The sequence below is a fragment of the Pantherophis guttatus genome, chromosome 1, assembly GCF_059756535.1.
Source record: "Pantherophis guttatus breed Tessera chromosome 1, ASM5975653v1, whole genome shotgun sequence".
NCBI classification, from domain to species: domain Eukaryota; kingdom Metazoa; phylum Chordata; class Lepidosauria; order Squamata; family Colubridae; genus Pantherophis; species Pantherophis guttatus.
The window spans coordinates 96575893-96589682 of record NC_142063.1 but is presented as its reverse complement, the minus strand read 5'-3'; the positions used below and the strand labels follow the sequence as shown (position 1 = coordinate 96589682).

General features: G+C 39.8%; 1 protein-coding gene across 1 annotated transcript; it reads left to right on the top strand.

The window, feature by feature from the left end:
- The first annotated feature begins 401 nt into the window (after window positions 1-401).
- LOC148116487 (F-actin-monooxygenase MICAL2-like) lies at window positions 402-11672 on the top strand. Its single transcript, XM_087878698.1, has 5 exons — window positions 402-506; window positions 2083-2176; window positions 6927-7026; window positions 9390-9480; window positions 11571-11672. Exons 1-4 carry the CDS (start codon window positions 417-419, stop codon window positions 9451-9453), a joined length of 348 nt encoding a protein of 115 aa, XP_087734824.1. The 5' UTR covers window positions 402-416; the 3' UTR covers window positions 9454-9480; window positions 11571-11672.
- Window positions 11673-13790: the final 2118 nt, after the last annotated feature.

Here is a 13790-nt window from a genome sequence, read left to right as displayed (position 1 = left end):
TTTTTATCCCACCTTTATTATTGCTTATAAATTACTCAATGTGGTAAACATACCTAATACCCCATCCTCCTTCCTTGGCCATGGTACCATCCATCATGCTCATGAGTTCAGCGAAGCCTCGCACTCCACAAGCAATTCTATCAACAGACATATTGACCTACAATCAGCCTACAAACCCCTCAGAACGCAAATCAACCACACAGCCAACCAGAGACAGCACTGACCCTCAACCAACCCATGTAACTCCCCCCCGCTAACAGTTCACCTCCCAATGACCTTGACCTGATGTAACCTCCCTATCACAAGACCTCTCACTGATGACTCACACCTACGCATCACAAGACCCTCACTTGACACACTCACGCCCTTATAAACAGAAGAACAGTGACACTGATATCCCCTAAACTCTGCTGAAGATGTTAGCTAGCCTAATAATGAAATGTTTGGAAACCAACCCACAAGCTCAGAAAACAAACCTTCACCCTTATCCTACACCCAAGCTACAGGTATTCGCCACTAATCCAAACTCCTTCCTCTTCCTATTTTCCTCACAATGATACCATGAGTTGGGCTAAGAGAGAATGGCTGGCCCAAAGTCACCCAGACAGTTTTTCATGCCTAAAGTGGGACTAGAACTCACAGTATCTTTGTTCCTTAACCTTAACCACTAAACCAAACTGGTTGCCCAGTTCTGTACTTCTTTATGCAATATCTATCTCTCCACAGGTCTCAAAATTTTATATTAATTTCTTTCTTTTGAGTTTTATATATTTTCATTTTTACCTGTGTTAATTTTTTTTTCTTAGACTGATGGCTTTATATTCATCAATTCATTTTACTGACAAAATTTGTGGGCCTTAGAAGCTCTTCAACCAGACTCTTATTTATAAATGTGTGCTGTTATTGTGGGCAATCTTAGTGTTTTTTCTGATGGAATAGATTGTAGCTATTATCACAGTTGCATGACTGCTAAAGAACAGTTAGGCACTTCTGTTGGTACTATTGTGGTTCCTGACAATATTTGACAGCAGAAACTTATATATGTCTTAGTCTGTGTTTAAATATATTTTCTTGGGATAGAGACATAGAAAAACACCCAAAGGTGTATGTTAATGAAACATGTTAACCTATATTTAGTTCCCATATCTCCCATGTAACAGTTAGGAAAATAGCAGTATCATCATAATGAGTCAATGTCTAATTCAGGGCTGTCAAACTCCCAGCCCACAGGCTGGATACATCACACACTGGCCACGCCCACACCTGGTTTAGCGAAGGGGGGAAAAGTCTCGATATGTCATGTGATGCTGTTATGACGATGTGAGTTTGACACTCTGGTCTCATTGAATAGAGAGCCATGAAGTCCTCAATTTACAATAGTTCATTTAGTGTTATTCAAAATTACAATAGAATTGAAAAAAGTGACTTACGACAACATTTTTCACACTTAAGACATTGCAGCATCCTCACAGTCATGTGATCAAAATGACTCATATGGCAACTGACTCACATTTATGACCATTACAGGGTCCAGGGTCATATGATCACCTTTTGTGACCTTCTGGCAAGCAAAGTCAATGGGGAAGCCATATTTTTTTTTAAAAAAAATTTGATTTATATGCCGCCCTTCTCCGGAGACTCAGGGCGGCTTACAATGCGCTAAGCAATAGCCTTCATTCTTTTGTATATTTATACAAAATCAGCTTATTGCCCCCACAACTGGGTCCTCCATTTACCTACCTTAGAAAGGATGGAAGGCTGAGTCAACCTTGAGCCTTGGCGAGATTCAAACCTGCAGTAATTGCAGGCAGCTGGTCTTAATAACCAGCTTAATAACAGGGTGCCTTAGACCACTGTACTACCATGGCTCTCTTCACTTAACAACCATGTTACTATCTGAACAACTGCAGTGATTCACTTAACAGCTGTAGCAAGCAAGATCATAAAATGGGGCAAGACACATGTCTCACTTAGCAACAGAAATTTTGGGCTCAATTGTGTTTGTAAGTCGAGGACTATCTGTATACCAGAGTAGCAACTTCGTAGATTTTATTTCTTAGATTTATTTATTCGTTTGTCCAGGCTATCCAACGGTTATTGGAAGAAGTGGAAGAGAAACAGAGAGCTCTTGAGGTGTATGGTGTTCAGTTGGAGAGGGAACTACGAGGAGAAGCAGGTGAGAATGACAGAAAAATCTGTGATCTGAAGAATATGCCAGCCCTCCTGAAGCTGTTTGAGAAGTTGTAAGAAAATTCAGTTGCATTTAACTTTTTATCCTCCTAGAATAGATTGGAATAGAATAGGATATAGGAAACTTTTAGGCTTGTGGGCATTTTTGATAATGTGACAACTTTCCGCCTTGGTATCATATAATGTAATATATGATACATAATATAATAATATTATATAATAATATAATATAATGATTGTTGGGGACAACATGGCTAATCTTGAGATATACAGGACGATGCCCAACCACCTAATACCAGTGAGCAGCCAGAGTAGGTGGCAGTTTAGTTAGTGTTCGAGAGGCCACAAGAAAATTCCAGCTCGTAGGCTAGATTGGGGAATTAAAAGAAAATGGCAATTCACTTCTATATTGGTGCGAAAATATCAACACAGACATATTGATGAAGTCATCCAGAATCAAGCTCAGTTATCCACTGCTCATGATTATTTAGTGATCAATTTAAAGCTGCCCAGAGTCACCTTATAGGTGAGATGGGCAGCATAAATATTATTAAATAAACAAACAAGCAAACTTGGACAGCTAATCCCAATTCCCTCCCCGCTCCCCCACCCCCCACCCCCCAAATGAATGCAGGAAAGCAGGTCATTATTTAAATCTACTCACTGAAACAAACAGATACTGGAATGGAAAAGGAATTTTGGCTACATCTCAGACCAGTATTATTGAAGGATCTCCTCCAGGGGTGGGTTCTACTTACCTTTACTACCAGTTTGCAACGGGGCCGCTCACGTGTGCATTTCTGCACAGGCACAGAAGCTTCCTGATGACATCAGGGTTGGTGGGTGGAGCCTCCCGACAGTTTTACTACCGGTTCTTGCGAACCGATCCGAACTGGGGGCAACCCACCACTGATCTCCTCTTAAATAGACGAGATCCATAGATTACTTGGTTCAGGAAGTGACTGTAAATCTGTATTCTTATGGGCTATTTTAGCATATCTCATATAACTACACATTTCTATCAGAAGAGGCAAAATTTAAAAGAGGGTAGAATTCTAGCACTTTATACTTGTGATCAATCAATCAATTTGATTTATAGTGGTTGAAGACCAGTACAAATTATACTTTGGTATCAAAAAGAATAAGAGAAAGGTGAAGGAACTATTTTCTTTTACATTCAGTCACCCTCTCCCTCTTTCACTTTTATTACTTTCACATCTCCTCCCTTCCTAAGAAGACACCTTTCCCTTCAGTGACACCAACATTACATTATAGAAAGACTGGGGGGAGGAGTGGGGGAGAAGGAAGAAGAGTTCTGAGTAGGCACTGGAGACCATTTGCTTAGTGCAGGGCTCTCCAAACGTGAAAACTTTGTGGACCATGCTGGCAGGGGAATTCTGGGAGTTGAAGTCCACATGTCTTAAAGTTGCCAAAGTTAGAGACCCCTGTCTTAGTGGGCAGAACGAAGTGCAGTGCCCGGAGGCATCAGGATGCCTTTGGGCATCACTGTTGGCACCAGCACATCTAAAGCACAGGAAATTTGATGATGCCATAGGTAGGACTGAATATGTTTTCTAGCAGCTTTAGAGCTCATGCTCTAAAGCATGACATGATAGCATACTGGTTTTCATTGCACAGCAATGGTACTTCTTCTTTTTTTTTTAACAGATGGCTGGAAGAGCAAACAGTTACTTAATTGTTCCAAAGTATGCCAAATTACTTTTCAGCCCACAGCAGGTGGTACCTTTTAAAAATTCCTGCCTTCATCATGCATTTTGTCTTGTGAGAGAGAGACTTTAGATTTGCCTTGTGCTCAGCATAAATTTCTTGCTGTGAGCTGGCCATATTCCACGTTTCCCCCAGGAAGGCTGGTTGCTTGCTCTGAGTACCTTGTTGGAATGGAATTGTGCTGATCTTTCCAGCTCATATGCAACCTTGTAAATTATACATCAGAGGTGCTTGATCATCTCCATTCTTCCTGATCTGGAATTTCACTTCTCCATCTGCACTAAGTCAATGGTAGCAACAGTTTCTTATAAAAGGGCACCAAACAAGAAGACCATAGCAAATAATATGAAGACCTACTACAAGAGTCTTTGTCAAAAGCATTTCTATCTACTATAACAAAAAGCAAACCAAGCAGTGGTGGGTTCTAGTTACCTTTACTACCGGTTTGCAACGGGGCCGCATGCGCGCGCTCACAATTTTGATGACGTCGGGGTCGGTGGGAGGAGCCTTCCGCCGGTTTTACTACCGGTTCTATAGAACCAGTGCGAACTGGGGGCAACCCACCACTGAAACCAAGGCTTCTCATTTGGATGGAACCGATGGGTTAAGCTTCCCCAAAGTCTTAAGAACTGAATATTTGTGGCATTCAAAAATGTACAGACTTCTTGTTAGGCCTGCTAAATTGTTATGCCATTATTTACTTGGCATGGCTTGGGAGATGGAAGATTTCTGCTCCATTCCCTTCATTAGTAATTTAATTCCTTTAAGGGTCAGTTTTTTCCTATTCTCTATTGATTGATTGACAGAAGCTGGTGTTCTAAAAGAGGGACTGATTAGTTCTCATTTGTCAACCTTACACGTAGATTTGGCAAACAACCTTAGAAAATTATTAATTTGGGGACGTTGCTTATAACCATGTTTATGTTGTTAATGTATGGTTACAGCTCTTACGGTTCCATTCATTCAGCCTTTAGAAATATAGTACTTTATTGCTTAATAAATAACCAGGTCTTATTAGATTAAGCTGTATTTAGGCAGGGCTGTGCTTATGGAGTTCAAGTGATTTAATAGGTGTTATTATGGTAATTAGAAAATCATCACAGTTAAGCAATATTATTGAGCTGCAAAGGTTCTTAATAACCAAATTTAGAGACAGGCCTGCAAACAGTAGTCTTCCATGACATTAATGTAACTCCCCTCTAATAATTGTGTGAGAGTGAAATGAAAGGCTCTTTTGTTAGGGGGAATTACTCATTAGCTGCTGGACTGAATAAGAGAGTATGGAGGGTGAAATAAAGTGCTCTAAAGGCACTGAGTAAAATGTGTCTAAGAGGATCACAACTGGAGCAACAACCACGTATGCATTAGAAAAACCTCAAATAATCTTAGCCTTATGAATACCATTAATTATTACTGGGGCATGGATGAGATTAATTGTGATCAGTCTGTTCCTTTTTTTCTTTTAAAGTGCTTCTGGAGCAGCCTCTCCTTTAGGCACCGATTTAAATTCTGTGCAACTTAATTTTAGGACAGCTAGAACATCAGCTGAATTCTGAAATCCCTGTTTCCCTAAAGCTTTTATAAAGGTTCATATTCCATCACTAGCAATGGGATATCAAAAGAGAAATCTGGTTGTTTCACTTTATTGTTCTATCCATCTCCACTTTGTGTGAGAGCTACTGAAAGTACAGGTTTCTAATGTGATATATCAGTATAAGGTTGTATTTTGGCTGTACTATAAACCACAAATTGGAAGTGTCCCAGACTGAGGTGGGACCATGCGACAAACCCTTGAGCATTTACAAAAATGCAGGGGCTGGTTGTGTGAACAACTAAGCATGCATAACATGTTCCAGAGATAATCTTTGAAATACAGATGGTGGAAACAAACCATAGGATATCCTCTGCTTTCATGCTATCCTTGAGAGTTTCTCAAAAATCTGGTTTGAAAAGTCTTGGAAGCTATTGGGAAAAAAAGCATTTTAAATAAGTGAGAGTACGGGTTTATATGCTGTATATCCTTGCTGGACATGAATACACAATATTATTTTCGACTTGTCTCTGCCTTACAGCCCTTCCCCCCCACCCCTTTGCTTCACTTCAAAAGTAGCAGGTTTTGCCCTTTCAGCAAAAGGTATGCCAACTGGTCGGTCTGTGGCAAGTTGTTTCTCCTGCCACACATGGCAGGAAAAATGGGAAATAGCTGCAGCGAAGAACAGTGGTCTAATTTCTTAGAGTGATCATTTTGTACAATTGGAGAACAGGGAGCAGAAGGCCTGTTTCTCCCATACTTGTCTTCTGCTTTTCTTACCATTGGTGGCAGGAGAAGTGAAGGAAAAGGAGGAGGAGACCGGCTCCTTTGGTGTCATGTCTCCAACCCCATAGAGACATGGTCATAGCTAGTCCTAAAGAAGACATTCTTCACTAGGGCTCTTAATTCACCCTCTTTTCCGGTGCAGACAAGACCTCTATTCTGCTTCATTCCTGAAAATGTGATCAGCTCCTTGTTAAGCCAGCATTGTTTTCTGCTGGCTCCCATGCTGGATAACAGCACTTGCATGCTGCTGTGTGAAACAACCTTTTGAGGTCAAAACTGGACTTTAATTTTTTAATAATATGTCTTCTAGCCTTCATGTCTATGGAGATTCTCAATCATCCAGGTCATGGTTGTCCCAAAGGTGTGGGTTTTTTTTTTTTTCCAAGAGGCAACTGGACTTTCTGGCTTTTCTTTGAAGAAGTGTCGCTTCTCATCCAAGAAGGTTCTTCAGCTCAGCTTGGAAGAAACGTCTTCAAAGAAAAACCAGAAAGTCCAGTTGAAAAAAAAAAGCACCTTTGGGACTGCTAGCTTTCAGTTCAGCAGCTGTAATATTTGAAAATGCTTAGAAAATGCAACTGGGAGTATTTTAGAAAAAGATATTTTTAATCAGCACTACTTCTCTATACTTGATGCAATTTTTGGGATGGGGAAAAAAACTAATTCTGGCATTTTTAAAAAATTTCTTAAACAGAGTCAAGCACGCAAGATGAATCTGAATTATTACATGAATGGTTTGAACTAGTACTGGAAAAGAACAGATTAACGCGCTATGAAGCTGAACTCTTGACCATGTAAGTCAGAATTGGCAGTTTGCATCAATGGTGAGGATATATGTACTGTATGTATGTGAATATTTATGGATGTCAGAAGATTTTCTCTTTCCAGCATACATATGTCCCTTACTGAGCTAAACTGCTGTGTTACCCCTTGCATATGCATTTTTATTTTGGTTTGAGGTTAGTTAATCTTTTTTATACTATCCTTAGTGAAAGGCTTTGATGGAATAACTTCTAAGCATACTTTCATACTTTCATGCTGATTTGAAATCTTTACAGGAAGGAAGGAAGGAAGGAAGGAAGGAAGGAAGGAAGGAAGGAAGGAAGGAAGGAAGGAAAGGGAAGAAGGGAAGGATGGAGGGAAGGAAGGAAGGAAAGGAAGGAAGAAAGGAAGGAAGGGAGGGAGGGAAGGGAAGAAAAGGAGGGAGGGAGGGAGGGAAGGAGGGAGGGAGGGAAGAAAGGAAAGGAATTTAGGGAGGGAGGGAGGGAGGAAGGAAGGAAGGAAGGAAGGAAGGAACGAACGAAGGGAGGGAGGGAGGGAAGGAAGGAAGGAAGGCCTTTTATACTTTTTACTTTTGAACTGAGATAAGACAATCATAGTCAATCCTAATCTTAAACCATTTGTACATTTTATTGCTGTGATATATTCATTCATGGGCTGTACATTTGTACAAAGCTGTACAAAGCTGTATATTTCCTATTTTGCTTCCTGATACTGTTTTCATATCCCATTTCTTATTCTATTTATTGCGTTTATAAGACTATTCAACTCTAATAATGTGGGTGGCACACAACAATGTGGGCGGCCATGAATAGTGTGAATGGGTTTTAATTGTTTTTAATGGTTTAACTTTTAATGTTTTATATATGGTTTTTAAATGCATTGTAAGCCGCCTTGAGTCTTCGGAGAAAGGCGGCATACAAGTTGAACAAATAAATAAAATAAATAAATAAATAAACAAATTTGTGAAGAATGATCCAAAAAAAGAATGACCTACATCATTAAAACACTCCAATATATAAAAAGTGACCTAAACTTGATAATTAAACAACTAAAAGACTCCACACATCTGGACCTCAATATCTGGCTAAAAAGCTAAGTTTCAGTGGTTTTCTCAAGGCAAGAAGAATAAGGGCTGTCATATACAGATAATCCTTGATTTATGGCCACAACTGGGACTAGAATTTCCACTGATAAGCAAGGGGACTGTTAAATGACTTGTGTCTGATTTTACAACCTGTTTCCCATGGTTGTTAAGCAAGTCACTGCATTCTTAAGTGAATCATGTGGCCATTAAGCAAAGATGGCTTCCCCTGATGACTCATCAGAAGCTGGTTGGGAAGGTCGCAAATGGCAATCACATTACCCCAGGATGCCGGTGGCCAAGTGGCTAAATTTTGATCCATGACCATGGTCATGCTGAAGAGGTCGTAAGTGTGAGGACCAATTATAAGCAACTTTTTCAGTGCCATTGTAACTTTGGTTATAAGTTGAGAATTACCTATATTAGAGGGAAGAATCACTCCAGGGGACATTATACCACACCTCAACCTATTTTTTGACAAAAAATTTTGTGCGTGACTTACATGCTCACCAAGAAAAGCATATTTCAATCTCATGGGAGGCAGGGTTTTCAAAACTGGCCAAGTTAATAGGTGCATAGATCAAAAATATGCACTGTCTCCGATGAATTCTTGGCATCACCTGGCAGGACAACATTCCAAATAGCGCAGTCTTGGAATGTGCTGGAATTTCTAGCATGTATACACTATTGAAACAGCGACGTGTACGCTGGCTTGGGCATGTCGTGAGAATGGCTGATGGTCGGATTCTGAAAGATCTCCTGTATGGAGAATTAGTGCAGGGAAAGCACTTCAGAGGGAGACCACAGCTGCGATATAAGGATATCTGCAAGAGGGACCTAAAGGCCCTGGGAATGGACATTAACAACTGGGAAACCTTGACCTCTGATCGTTCAGCTTGGAGGCTAAAGACGCAGCACGGCCTTCTCCAATTTGAAGAGACACTTGTTCGGCAGGCTGAAGCAAAGAGGCAGTTCCGGAAGCAATGAAATCTGGGGGCTGGGCAGGGGACAGAATGTATCTGCCGTCAGTGTGGAAGGGATTGCCACTCTCGAATTGGCCTTTTTAGTCACACTAGATGCTGTTTTAGGACCTCTTTCCAGAGCATGATACCATAGTCTCTTAAGACTGAAGGATGCCAATGATGATGAAATCAAAAATGATAGAAATGGAAATGAACTTGAACACCTTTTATTGCATTGCTGAAAAAAATAAGGATCTTGATCAACTTTGTGTAGAATGGTAGGAGTTATTAAATGATCAGTCCTCATAGTGGGATCTTGTTCTTGTTCCAGAGCCAAAGAGATAGAACTAGAAGATCGTCAGAATGACTGGAGGAGGACCGAGATAGAAAACTAACTATTCATGAAGAAGTAGATATTTAAGGTATTGGTATAAGGTTTATTTTGCATACAAAATCAATATATGTCACCTGAAAATGGGTACAGTTAGTGCTCATTTTCTAAACACACCGAGACTGGTAACTCTATCGCCAAGCAACACAGTTGTAAGGGAGAAAAATCACTCCTTACTTACAACAGTAGTTTTTCATTTCCAGGTGAGGTTGTTAAGTGAATCACCATGGGTCATTAAGTGCAACATTACATGACCATGATTTGTGACTTCCTGTCAGCTTCCCCATTGACTTTATTTGTCAGAAGCTGGCTGTGAAAGTCTCAGAAGACAATTGTATGACTATGGGATGCCAAGCACTTGAATTGTGATTGTGTGACCATGGGGATGCTATGATGGCCAGTTTTCAGGACTGGTTACAAGTTTCCTTGTTCAGTGTTGTCATAACCCTGAATAGTCACTGAATGGTCAATAAGTGAGTACTACCTGTACATTGCTACAAGCAAACTTGTATGACTGTTGGTAATACTGAATTTGCCGAAGTGACCTGTTTTAATTCCCTAACACAGTAGGAATGGATTATTTTGATATTGTAAGTTGCTGAGAGTTACCCTATGGCCGTGATGGTGAACCTGTGGCACGTGGAGCCACATCTGTGGGCACGCGAGTGTTGTCTTACCTCAGCTGCAGCATGCATGTGCATGCAGGCCAACTGATTTTTAGGCCTTCTGGGCCCACCAGAGGGGCCTATGGGGGACTGGGGAAGGCCGTTTTCATCCTCCCCAGTCTCCAAGAAAGCCTCTGGAGCCTGGGGAGGGTGAAAAACAGGCCTACTGGGCCCACCGGTAACTTTTTTGCCGTTGTGTGCCAAAAGCGGGGGAAGTGCAGGTGTGGTCACGTTCACATGCATGGGGGGGCGGGGCACAGGGGGCATTGAATTATGGGTGTGGGCACATGCATGCATGACTCCCCCCTGCGCTCCCCCCGCTTTTGGCACTCGATGGCAAAAAGGTTAGCCGTCACTGCCCTATGGTAAGATGGGTGGCAAATACATTTAATAAAATAAAATAAAATATTATTTATTGTTTCTTATGTGGTGAAGAATGAAAGGCTGATGAATCTAGTAATATGAAAGTGAGAAATCAGTATGAGCAAAGTTGAGATGTTTTGTAATAAATCAAGTGGGTGAGAATCAAATCAGAAAAGGAATATATGGAGAAAGGGTAAATGGGTTGAGAGCAAGGGGAAAATAAAGAAACTCAGTCTTCACAAAGAGCTGAATGGAACTGAATCATGAAAAATAGATAAATTAGAGGTTTTAAATACAAAAGGCAATGCATGATCTGGTGAAAGCATGGGTTTGAAGGTATGGAGACCTTCAAACCCATGTTTGAAGGTCTCCCGTGTTTGTGTAAACCAGATTTAGTTAGATTTTCATTTTACCTTCTGATTTTCATTTGCTTCACTCTCTACTTCTTGCTCTTTGCATAGCATTGCTTATCCCATGAGGAAGTAGTGTGAGAGGTACTGAAACTGAATGTATATTTAAATAACAGAGTTGGAAGTTTTTAGAGCATATGTTCTAAAAAGTCAATCAACTTCTGAGCCATCATTTTTAAAGAAAATTTAAAAGCAATTCAGGTATTTGGTAGGATAGGGAAAAGACAGTTCGAAATGACTCTTCATCAAATAATTCTTACATAGGGTTTTATTTAACATTCATTATCTGGATTACGGGCAAAGGATGGGTTCAGAAATGTTCCTGTTGGTACTATGAACTGACTGTTGAATGAAAGTCTGTGCCAGTGTATGAATGGCAGCTTTTTGTACATTGTTCATTTAGCAAGTTTGTCTATAAATCCCTGCTTGAACAGCATCCCTGATGGGGTATAAAAGTCAACATATACAGCAATACAGGTGGGCAACCTGCTCACAAATGCTTGGTGAGCATTTTATATATTCCATGTCTGATGGTATTCATGGACACCACAGCATAACTAGACAAAACTGGTCCTGATTCTGGTTTCCCCACTTTTGTTACACTAATACTAAATATAATAAATCCAAAGCGCTATTTAATGCAATAGAAAAATGATATTAACTTTTAACTTTTGTATTTGTAGCAGGGCCTAATTGATGAATAAGGAACATGAGGAAAGAAACAGAAGAATGCTAACAGTATTTTCTGGAAGAAACAGGAAGTTTCAATAAACCAAAGAACTATATTTTATAAGTTTATACTGCTTGACAAATATAAACACGGAAGGATGCATACAGTTGCTAACAGTGAGAACACTAAACCTCTGGAACAGCTTACATTTGTGGGTGCCCCATCACTGGAGGCTTTCAAGAAGAGATTGGGCATCCATTTGTCTGAAATGGTATAGACTCTTCTGCTCAAGCAGGGAGTTGGACTAGATAACCTCCAAGGTTACTTCCAACTGTTATTCTATGTTCCAAAGTTCTCAGAAAACAATTGTCCTTCCAGCATAATACAGTGTAATGTATTATTACAATGTATGCTGTCCAGTCACTTGTGGAAGGGGGGGGGCTTATAGAAATCAAATAAATCAATCAAATAAATTAGGATCAACATTTTATTGCACAGTACAACTGTAAGGGAAAGGAATAATGTTCCAATTGGTAATATAAAAATAGCATTGGCCTTTGTGGAAAAAGAATGATTGAATAGTAACTGGGCCTTATCTAATACAGTTCCACTGAGGAAGTAATACTAGAATGGTTTTTGTGTTCTACTTCCTGGATTTTTAATTCTAAGAATACTTGATAGTTACAAACCGCAGCACAAACACAAACCTTCGATCCGTGTTTCTCATTTGTAAACATATCTTGTTGATGGATGATGAAAGATCTTTCAGTGATTGAAATACGTACCACTTCATACCACTTAACATTTTACATGAATTCTTGAGGTGGAGGATGGTATCCTTGTGAATGGAATGCCATTGTAACTATGAACAGTTACAATTAATTAGAAATTATACTGTATATGTATATTGTAAATAAAGAACAACAAAAAGGAATCAGTGTGCTGTTAAGCAAATGCAATTTATAAGATGTGTTTGCAAACTAAGTCACTATACATATTAAACGTTAAAACTGTGGTAGATATTTGTACTTTGTACATTGTAATTTAATATATAAGTGTTTATTCTGAACAAGATGTAAAGAGATTAAGTAGGCTATTTGTACTGAAACAAATAATTAAAAAAATATTGGTTTACTGTTATTTTTGTAAGTTTGTTTTTTAAAACTTGCATGACAGATGTAGGACAACAGGATAGTTGTTTCTGAACATCTTTGTTTACTATTCCAAATGGAAATATTTTAAAAAAACTTGTTTATGTAAAATATGCATAAAAGGCACTGTTGCTTCTGCTTAAGACTATCAAGTACTGTACAAAACTTTTACATGCAAAAATCTATGGTTCCTGACTGGTGGGAAAGAAATTAACCAGATTCTGATACAAATAGCATATTACTTGATGTAAATGCAACAAAGGCCCTGTTTAGCAGATTAGGGTTTTGTTGACTATATACAGTAAACCGCAAAGTTCCTAGCATCAATTATCTTCGAGGGCAATAATTTCTTTTTATGACCCTGTAATCCCTTAATTTGGTGTAGAGTTGGGGGGGGACACGACTGGATGGAACTGAACGTTTACTGGCCGGATGCTCTTCATGATGTCACACAGAGTTCACAACCAATTTTTTTTGGGGGGGGGGGGCTAGGAGAAAACCATCTGCTGCTACTTAGGATTGAACTCTCAACCTTCCAAGTGGGAGGCGGGTGTTTTCACCACTAGGACACCACACCATTCTTAATCAGTAAAGTCTAAAAATGGTGATTTTAGTTGTAATTATTTGATAATATTTATCCTTTGTTACTTAGTTTCAGTAACTTTGGACACAATTGATTGCCTTTCACTGAGTGGTCTGCAAGGAAGAGTTTGCTATAAAGATTTGCTTTTGGATATCTAAAGTGAACCCTAAATAAAAGGCCCTCATGGCCACAATTGTTCACCGAGCAGGAGCTAACAGTCCAGGAGAGACCATGGGTTAGATACAGCTGGGAAAGTGTCATTCCTTCAAGTAACTCATGATGAGCAGCATGCTATTAAAACCAAAGTGATTTGATCTTGCTAGATTCAAGCCTAAACCAGTGGTGAAATCCAGTTTGTTAAAAACTACTGGTTCTGTGGGTGTGGCTTGCTGGGCATGGCAGGGGAAGGATACTGCAAAATCCCCATTCCCACCCCACTCCTGGGGGAAGGATACTGCAAAATCCCCATTCCCACCCCACTCTGGGGCCAGCCAGAGGT